General features: G+C 41.1%; 1 protein-coding gene across 1 annotated transcript; it reads right to left on the reverse strand.

Moving 5' to 3' along the window:
- Nucleotides 1-592: 592 nt before the first annotated feature.
- Nucleotides 593-4,438, reverse strand: LOC110520621 (protocadherin-8-like). Its single transcript, XM_021598023.2, has 3 exons — nt 1,813-4,438; nt 1,524-1,722; nt 593-1,294 (listed from the first exon to the last, which is right to left on the reverse strand). Exons 1-3 carry the CDS (start codon nt 4,234-4,236, stop codon nt 975-977), a joined length of 2,943 nt encoding a protein of 980 aa, XP_021453698.1. The 5' UTR covers nt 4,237-4,438; the 3' UTR covers nt 593-974.
- Nucleotides 4,439-10,744: the final 6,306 nt, after the last annotated feature.

Genomic DNA, 10,744 nt, shown 5'->3' on the forward strand with positions numbered 1-10,744 from the left:
CATTTTTAACAATGCCACTTTTATATGTTTACATACCCTACATTACTCATCTCATATGTTTATACTGTACTCGATACCATCTACTGCATCTTGCCTATGCCGTTCTGTACCATCACTCATTCATATATCTTTATGTACATATTTGTTATCCCTTTACACTTGTGTGTATAAGGTAGTAGTTTTGGAATTGTTAGGTTAGATTACTTGTTGGTTATTACTGCATTGTCGGAACTAGAAGCACAAGCATTTCGCTACACTCGCATTAACATCTGCTAACCATGTGTATGTGACAAATAAAATTTGATTTGATTTGATTTGCCTTTGAGACAAGGATCAACACCATACAGCCAACATGTAGTGTTGGTCATTTAGCTTTTCTAAGTTACATCCTCTGTTGAAATCATTCCTTATCTAATTTGGATGAAGTTAAGCAACGTAACGTAACAGTAATGTAACTTAACGTTGCTATCAGGCATTATATTGCCTGTCGTAGCCTACTGCATGAGCTGATTTCTCACTCAATGAAACTAAATGAATGTATGGAAGCACACTGTAGATTTAAGCTGTCTTTTTTTTACATACAGAACAATCATTCGGTTTCAAATGTTTATTTGTGCGACTTAGTGACAAAATTTACTACAAACATGTTCATATTTTGATATTGATTGTTTCCCACTTGACAAAGGGTCCTTTCAGCCTAAAGGTCCAATGGCCATGCTTTTAAATAGTAAAAGTTCAAACATGCTCTTCCAAATGTATAATACAATTGTAGTTTACATTGAATCATTATGAAAAAATATATTCTTAATTTATAAAATCTTGCATATGACACATTATACAATAAACAGTCATACAGTATATGGGAACAATCACACAAAACACTTACCGTAACACTAACATTGAAACAATAGGCTATACAGTATATAAAGATGCATATTACTCATTACATTAGCTTTGATTATTGTCCATTTAATTTAAGAGTGTCCATACTCCGGGAGGGATATCTCACCAGTCTCTAGTATCCTGGCTGGTGTTGGTGGACAAACCAGAATATAATCAAATTCTTGGTGCTGGACTTTTTCATAGACGCTTTGCAGACCGTTGGTCTTGGGTAGGTGAGCCTGTTGGTAGTAGGTGTCTCTTTGCAGGGTGTTCCGTGGCAACGAGGCTGTCTTGGAGAAGGTTGAGAGGTGTGGTCCGTGGGAGAGGCTGGTGTTGGGTCTAGAGGATGAGGGGCTCCAGCATCGGTCTGAGTGGCCTAGGATTTTACACTCACTGGTGCAGGCCCAGAGACCTGTGGAAACAACACAACAACCAAAACTGTTAGCCCTTGGTGAACCGTGCTGCATATGTTGGGGTATAATAGCCTGGATTTTATGATACACCATTATCATTTACTATCTGACCATTAAGAGCTTGAGAACATCACAGAGGGTGATGCCTTTTATGGATTTTTTTTAATAATGTGTCATTAATGTGTCTAAAATCACACGAACATCCTGTGATTGATTAGTAGTACTTACTGTTTATCGGTGGGGAGTCTTTTTTGTGTCCATCCCCACTGATGTCAGAGTCACTGTCATTAAAGTCACTGTCTCCTTTCCCACTGTCCTTCCCACTGAACTGAGGATCTCTGGCTGAGATGGTTGTGAATGAGTTGCCCTTCCATATGGTTATGGGTCGGAGGGTTTCTTTCCTATAGCCGGGCAGTGTTGAATAACCCTGTGAAGAGGCAAACACACATAAAAGTTTTGATGGGGAAAAATACTACAACAAAACAGCCAATCCATACAGTGAGTCACAACGTCTTACCTCTAATTTACTCTCCATTATCCTGTTGTCAAAGTCACACTCTTGTTCTTGTCTGCCATCACCTGGGGCTGTTTTTATTGTGTTGCTGGAGGCCAACAGTGCTTTCTCAGGAAAAGGGTGTACATCAAACGCATTGCTTTTGTGGTTGGTGATCAATGAATCAATATGGCTGCTCTCCCCCTTCTCCACATCTTGTATGTCTACTTTGTCATTGCATCCCGCCTCTCTCTTCTCCCGTTTGTGTCGACTGCAGGTGGTAGTGATCAGGATGATGCCTAGCAAGAGGAGGGAGCAGCTCCCTGCTAAGGCAATGATAATGGCAATGGACATGTCCCATTCAAAGACTTCCTCGCTGTCATTTTGGACCATAGCAGGAACACTGGGAGGGGTGCCTTCGATGAGAGTGAGGTGTATAGTGGCCGTGGAGGTCAGAGAAGGTGTTCCATTGTCGTTGACAGCCACGAGGATTCTCAGTGTTTCAGACAGGTCGTAGTTCAGCTCACAACTCACATGTAACTTCCCAGTAACCTTGTTAATGGAGAAACCCAAGTGTCCCCCCTCTGTGATATTGTAAGACAGCTGGGCATTTATGCCTTCATCAGCATCCATGGCCTTTATCTGGGTGACAACATAACCTGCAGGTGCATGTTTGGGCAGGAAAACCTCAGCAGATCCCTTATTAAGGATGGGCTCCATGATGGAAGGAGAGTTGTCATTCTGATCAACTATTTTTAGATTGATGATGGCACTGCTCTGAAGCTGGGGTGAGCCCCCATCACTTGCCTGGATGTGTACCTCCAGATGTTTCATGACTTCATAGTTGAAGCTTCTCAGTGCATATATTGAACCAGAGATTGCATTTAGAGATACAAACGTGTTGACAGGTGATCCCATTATAACACTGTCTAATAGTCTGTATGTAATTTTGCCATTAGTTCCCAAGTCTGCATCTCTGGCCTCAACGGTTGTAATATATGCCCCTGGTGCATTATTTTCTACAACAGAAACTTCATATACATGTTTAGTAAAGTGTGGGGCGTTGTCATTCTCGTCGCTTAGCCTTATGGTGTATTGTGTGATCTTTCTCAATGGTGGTGACCCGAAATCTTCAGCCATCACAGTTAAATTATACTCGCTTATCTTCTCCCTGTCCAGGGCTGCTGCGGTGACAATCATGTAGCTGTCCTCATATGCCTGTTTAAGTTTGAAATGGTCGTGCCCATATAAGGTGCAATGGACCTGGCTGTTAACGCCCGAGTCCCTGTCCGCGGTGCTGATCAGCGCCACCAGGCTGTCCTTGTCTGCGGTCTCGCTGATATAAGCAATGCCTGTTGAGATGGAGGTCATTGGCGTAATACTTATTTCTGGGGCATTGTCATTAACGTCTTTGACATTAATTATTATTTTACAGATAGCGGGGATCGGGTTGGCTCCAAGATCAGTCGCCTGCACGTCTAACTCATATGTTTTCTTGGTCTCAAAATCCACTGGGTTCTTGAGCGTTAGGCGCCCGGATTTACTGTACACTTCGAAAAGTGCTCGGATCTCCGCAGAAACCTGTTTTCCGAATCCATAGACCACCTCTCCGTTTAAACCCTCATCTGGATCAACTGCATTTAAGTCCAATAAAACGAATCCAACCGGTGCGTCCTCGGGCAAAGTGACCGAGAAATTATTCTGGTCAAAAACAGGACGGTTGTCATTGAAGTCTGTCACTGTTATGGTTATTTTTGTTGAACCCGAGTTAAATGGGTTTCCTCCGTCGGTGGCAATAAGCTGCATCACATAAGATGACTGAGTCTCCCTGTCTAACTCTTTCATTAGCACCAACTCCGCATATTTAACCCCATCCGCTCTCAAAAGCACATCAATGGAAAAATGACTGTTGACAGAAATTTGATAGCTTTGGATGTAGTTTGATCCGACGTCTGCGTCCTCGGCTGGGTCCAAAGGAATACGGAACCCCACATCAGAATTTTCAGAGATCTCCACTGTAGATTCCTTTTTTGGAAACTCCGGAGAGTTATCATTAATGTCTTTTACCTCCACCTCGACATGAATCAAATTGTACCTCTCTTTTGAAAAACTGACAACATCAAAAGTGATGAGACACTGTAAAGTGTGCCTGCAGATTCTCTCTCTGTCAATCCTTTCCCCGACAGTAAGCTCCCCATCGGTTTCTCTCACCCTGATAAAAGAATTGTTGAATTGTTTCATCATTCTAAAATTAGTCTTGGAGCTAAAAGAGCGACTCAAGGACATGTCCTTGGCCAGGTTTCCGATCACTGTTCCTGGACTTCCCTCCTCGTTGGTCTGGTATTTCAGAGTATTTCCCTCAGACTCAGCCAGGGAGACAAATAACATTTCTAGTGTTATGAATCCAAAAATCCAACGATGCCAACCTGTTAAAATGCCACGCATCATTTTCAAAGCCCGCAGGTTAGTTGGTTAGTTTAACAGAGCCAAGCGCTTCACTTTTACAGATTAGATCACCTCAAAATGGTGAAAATGCCTCCTCTCAACAGCAACAACATCAGCTTCTCTGAACTGTGCTGAAAGTCAAGCAGGCGCGCTTGTTGCCTCCCGCTTTCCTTCCACACAGCTCCACATCCTGCCGTGGCGGAAGAGTTATAACCCACAGCTTCCATGCTAATGAGACGAAGTGTGACCAATCCCACCGCTTTAGAATTAAAAATAGGCCGGCAGTATGAAAGACCTCTAAGCCTGTTTTCAATGTGCATAGAGCTCAAGCTGCAAAATAAAAAGATTTGGATTGCTTGGAGTCAAGTTTTGAACTGGCTTTGTATGCACAGGCACAGCCGGGAGAAGTAAGGTGCTGGTAAAAACGGGTAAAAAAAAAAACGTTATACAGTACCAGTCAAACGTTTGGACACACATACTCATTCAAGGGTTTTTCTTTCTTTTTACTATTTTCTATATTGTACTATATGGAATCATGTAGTAACAAAAAAAAAGTGTTAAACAAATCAAAATAGTTTTTATATTTGAGATTCTTCAAAGTAGCCACCCTTTGCCTTGATGACAGCTTTACACACTCTTGACATTCTATCAACCTGCTTCATGAGGAACGTTTTTCCAACAGTCTTGAAGGCGTTCCCACATATACTGAACACTTGTTGGCGGCTTTTCCTTCACTCTGCAGTCCAACTCATCCCAAAACATCTCAATTGGGTTGAGGTCGGGTGATTGTGGAGACCAGGTCATTTGATGTAGCACTCCATCACTCTCCTTCTTGGTCAAATAGTCCTTACACAGCCTGGAGGTGTGTTGGGTTATTGTCCTGTTGAAAAACAAATGATAGTCCCACTAAGCGCAAACCAGATGGGATGGCATATCGTTGCAGAATGCTGTGGTAGCCATGCTGGTTATGTGTGCTTTGAATTCTAAATCAATCACTGACAGTGTCACCAGCAAATCACCCCCACACCATCACACCTCCTCCTCCATGCATCACGGTGGAAATTACACATGCAGAGATCATTCGTTCACCTACTCTGCGTCTCACAGAGACACGACGGTTGAAACCAAAAATGTCAAATTTGGACTCCAGACCAAAGGACAGATTTCCACCAGTCTAATGTCCGAGTCTCTTCTTATTGGTGTCCTTTTGTAGTGGTATCTTTGCAGCAATTTGACCATGAAGGCCTTATTCATACAGTTTCTGAGGCTAGAAAACTCTAATGAACTTATCCTCTGCAGCAGAGGTAACTCTTTGTCTTCCTTTCCTGTGGCGGTCCTCATGAGAGCCAGTTTCATCATAGCGCCAAATGGTTTTTGCAACTGCACTTGAAGAAACATTTCCAGATTGACTGACCTTCATGTCTTAAAGTAATGATGGACTGTCGTTTCTTTTTGCTTATTTGAGCTGTTCTTGCCATAATATGTACTTGGTCTTTTACCAAATAGGGCTATCTTCTGTACCCCTACCTTGTCTACCTTGTCACAACATAACCGATTAGCTCAAGAAGGAAGGAAAGAAATTCCACAAATTAACTTTAAAGAAGGCACACGTGTTAATTGAAATGCATTCCAGGTGACAACCTCATGAAGCTGGTTGACAGAATGCCAAGAGTGTGCAAAGCTGTCATCAAGGCAAAAGGTGTCTCCTTTGAAAGAATCTAAAATGTGAAATACATTTATATACACGTTTTTGGTTACTACATGATTCCTTATGTGTTATTTCATAGTTTTGATGTCTTCACTATTATTCTGCAATGTAAAATAATATCAAATAATATTTTTGCAGGAATCTCCTTGCGAATGATTTTGCCGAAGATTGTATCACCGACGGGCTGGGCAACCTGAGCTTTTGCTAGAAAATAGTAAAAAGAAAGAAAAACCCTTGAATGAGTAGGTGTGTCCAAACGTTTGACTGGAACTGTATAACATTTATTTTTACCAGTTTTTACCAGCACCCTACTTCTCCCGGCTGTGCCTGTGCATACAAAGCCAGTGCAAAACTTGACTCCAAGCAATCCAAATCTTTTTATTTTGCTGCTTGAGCTCTATGTACAGTTGAAGTCGGAAGTTTACATACACCTTAGCCAAATACATTTAAACTCAGTTTTTCACAATTCCTGACATTTAATCTTAGTAAAAATTCCCTTTCTTAGATCAGTTAGGATCATCACTTTATTTTAAGAATGTGAAATCTCAGAATAATAGTAGAGAGAATTATTTATTTCAGCTTCTATTTCTTTCATCACATTCCCAGTGGGTCAGAAGTTTACATACACCCAATTAGTATTTGGTAGCATTGCCTTTAAATTGTTTAATTTATGTCTAACATTTGGGGTAGCCTTCCACAAGCTTCCCACAACAAGTTGGGAGAATTTAGGCCCCTTCCTCCTGACAGAGCTGGTGTAACTGAGTCAGGTTGGTAGTCCTCCTTGTTTGTACGCACTTTTTCAGTTCTGCCCACAAATTTTCTATAGGATTGAGGTCATGGCTTTGTGATGGCCACTCCAATACCTTGACTTTGTTGTCCTTATTATTTTAAGCCATTTTGCAACAACTTTGAAAGTATGCTTGGAGTCATTGTCCATTTGGAAGACCCGTTTGCGACCTTTGATGTCTTGAGATGTTGCTTAAATATATCCACATAATTTTCAATCCAAAAATGTTCTCTCCTCATGATGCCATCTATTTTGTGAAGTGCACCAGTCCCTCCTGCAGCAAAGCACCCCCACAACAATATACTACCACCCCCGGGCTTCACGGTTGGGATGGTGTTCTTCGGCTTGCAAGCATCCCCCTTTTTCCTCCAAATATAACGATGGTCATCATGGCCAAAAAGTACGATCTTTGTCCCCATGTGCAGTTGCAAACCGTAGTCTGGCTTTTTTATGTCGGTTTTGGAGCAGTGGCTTCTCCTTGCTGAGCGGCCTTTCAGGTTATGTCGATATGGTACTCGTTTTACTGTGGATATAGATACTTTTGTACCCATAGTACGTTCATCTCTAGGAGAAGGAACGTGTCTCCTTCCTGAGTGGTATGTCGGCTGCTTGGTCCCATGGTGTTTATACTTGCATACTATTGTTTGTACAGATGAATGCGGTACCTTCAAGGGTTTGGAAATTTCTCCCAAGGATGAACCAGACTTGTGGAGGTTTACAATTTATTGGATTTATTCAGATTTTTCTATGATGTCAAGCAAAGAGACACTGAGTTTGGAGGTAGGCCTTTAAATACATCCTCAGGTAGACCTCAAATTGACTCAAATTATGTCAGAAGCTTCTAAAGCCATGACATATTTTTCTGGCATTTTCCAAGCTGTTTAAAGGCACAGTCAACTTAGTGTATGTAAACTTCTGACCCACTGGAATTCTGATACAGTGAATTATAAGTGAAATAATCTGTCTGTAAACAATTGTTGGAAAAACTACTTGTGTCATTAACAAAGTAAATGTCCTAACCGACTGGCCAAAACTATAGATTGTTAACAAGAAATTTGTGGAGTGGTTGAAAAACTAGTTTTAATGACTCCAACTTAAGTGTATGTAAACTTCTGACTTCAACTGTACAATCAATATAAACCTACTACTTAATATAGACCTAATCAATATAGGCCTAATCAATATAGACCTAATCAATATAGACCTAATTAATATAGACCTAATCAATGGCAATCGGCAAATGTCATTTGGCATAATTCTTGGTCATTTTGGTCATTTGTGTGGTATTAAAACATATTCTGCAAACATGATGATAGATTCAAGCAATGTTTTTACTATGAAGGAGATCTTTGCACCCCGACTGTTGTTCCCAGTGTCCAACTTGCTGACTGCTCATAATTTGGAGATGATTGTTGACACATCAACCAGGATTAAGGGGCAGGGCAATCTGGGACTGTTGTTTTTTTCATAATCAGTAGCTGTATTGGGGGGTGAGAGGTTTCTTCTCTCCTAGGCAATCAGCAAGGTGTGGTGGAGGCAGTGGTGTGAAGTGCTTACAGTGGCTTGCAAAAGTTTTCACAACCATTCACACCCCCCACCCCCAAAGGCAATACTTTGTAGAGCCACCTTTTGCAGCAATTAAAGCTGAAAGTTGGGGTATGTCTCTATAAGCTTGGCACATCTAGCCACTGGGATTTTTGCACATTCTTCAAGGCAGTACTGCTCCAGCTCCTTCAAGTTGTATGGGTTCTGATGGTGTACAGCAATCTTTAAGTCAAACCACAGAATCTCAATTGGATTGAGGTCTGGGCTTTGACTAGGCCATTCCAAGACATTTAAATGTTTCCCCTTAAACCACTTGAGTGTTGCTTTAGCAGTATGCTTAGGGTCATTGTCCTGCTGGAAGGTGAACCTCCGTCCCAGTCTCAAATCTCTGGAGGACTGAAACAGGTTTCCCTCAAGAAATTCCCTGTATTTAGCGCCATCCATCATTCCTTAAATTCTGACCAGTTTCCCAGTCCCTGCCAATGAAAAACATCCGCACAGCATGATGCTGCTACCACCATGCTTCACTGTGGGGATGGTATTCTCGGGGTGATGAGAGGTGTTGGGTTTGCGCCACACAGGGCGTTTTTCTTGATGGCCAAAAAGCTCAATTTTAGTCTCATCTGACCAGAGTACCTACTTCCATAGGTTTGGGGAGTCTCCCACATGCCTTTTGGTGAACACCAAACATGTTTGCTTATTTTTTTCTGGCCACTCTTCCGTAAAGCCCAGCTCTGTAGAGTGTATGGCTTAAAGTGGTCCTATGGACAGATACTCCAATCTCTGCTGTAGAGCTTTGCAGCTCCTTCAAGGTTATCTTTGGTCTCTTTGTTGCCTCTCTGATTAATGCCCTCCTTGCCTGATCCGTGAGTTTTGGTGGGAGGCCCTCTCCTGGCAGGTTTGTTGTGGTGCCATATTCTTTCAATTTTTTAATAATGGATGTAATGGTGCTCCGTGGGATGTTCAAAGTTTCGGATATTTAAAAAAACAACAACCCTGATCTGTACTTCTCCACAACTTGGTCCCTGACCTGTTTGGAGAGCTCCTTGGTCTTCATGGTACCACTTGCTTGGTGGTGCCCCTTGCTTAGTGGTGTTGCAGACTCTGGGGCCATTCAGAACAGTTGTATATATACTGAGATCATGTGACAGATCATATGACAATTAGATTGCACACAGGTGGACTTTATTTAACTAATTATGTCACTTCTGAAGGTAACTGGTTGCTCCATATCATATTTAGGGGCTTCAGAACCTTTTGAGTTTTTGTCTGGAGGAAGTGCTCGCACCTCATAAAGATGGATTACTGGGCTGAACACGTTAACAACAAGTGGCTAAATGATGGGCTTTATGGAACTTTATGGAACAAATCAGTCATTTATTGTCGAACTGGGATTCCTGGGAGTGCCTTCTGATGAAGATCATCAAAGGTAAGTGAATATTTATAGTGTTTTTTCTAGTTTCTGTTGACCCCAAAATGGCTGATACTCCTCTGGCTGTTTAGGGTTCTGAGCGCCGTTCTCAGATTATGCTTTTTCCATCTGACACAGCGGTTTCAAAGAGGATAAGTCTATCTTTAATTCTGTGAATAACATCTTTTATCAATGTTTATGAGTATTTCTGCAAAATCACCGGATGTTTGGAATCAAAACATTACTGCACGTAACGCACCAATGTAAACTGAGATTTTTGGATATAAATATGCACATTATTGAACAAAACATACATGTATTGTGAAACATGATGTCCTATGAGTGTCATCTGATGAAGATCATCAAAGGTTAGTGATTCATTTTATCCATATTTCTGCTTTTTGTGACTGCTATCTTTGGCTGGAAAATGGCTGTGTGTGTTTTTGTGACTTGACTCTGACCTAACATAATCATAAGTTTTGCTTTCGCTGTAAAGCATTTTTTAAATCGGAAATTATGTGTAGATTAACAAGATGTTTATCTTTCATTTGCTGTATTGGACTTGTTAATGTGTGAAAGTTACATATTTCTAAAAAATATTTTTGAATTTCACGCGCTGCCTTTTCAGCGGAATGTTGTTGAGGTGTTCCGCTAGCGGAATTCCTGCCCTAGAAAGGTTAAAGTACTACTTCAGTTATTTTTTGTCGTATCTGTACTTTACTATCTATATTTTTGACAACTTTTACTTTTACTCCACTACATTCCTAAAGAAGATAATGTACTTTTTACTCCATACATTTTACCTGATACCTAAATGTACTTAAAAATGCTCAGCCAGGACAGAATTAGGGCACCTATCAATATAACACTTTGTCATCCCTACAGCCTCTGATCTGGCAGATTCATGAAACACAAAAACTGTGTTTGTAAATGATGTCTGAGTGTTGGAGTGTGCCCCTGTCTGTCCGTAATTAAAAATAATTTGAAAACCGTGCCGTCTGGTTTGCTTAATATCAGGAATTTGATGTATAGCATTTACTTTTACTCAGGTATGACGATT

The sequence above is a fragment of the Oncorhynchus mykiss genome, chromosome 3 (genome assembly GCF_013265735.2).
Source record: "Oncorhynchus mykiss isolate Arlee chromosome 3, USDA_OmykA_1.1, whole genome shotgun sequence".
Lineage (NCBI taxonomy): Eukaryota > Metazoa > Chordata > Actinopteri > Salmoniformes > Salmonidae > Oncorhynchus > Oncorhynchus mykiss.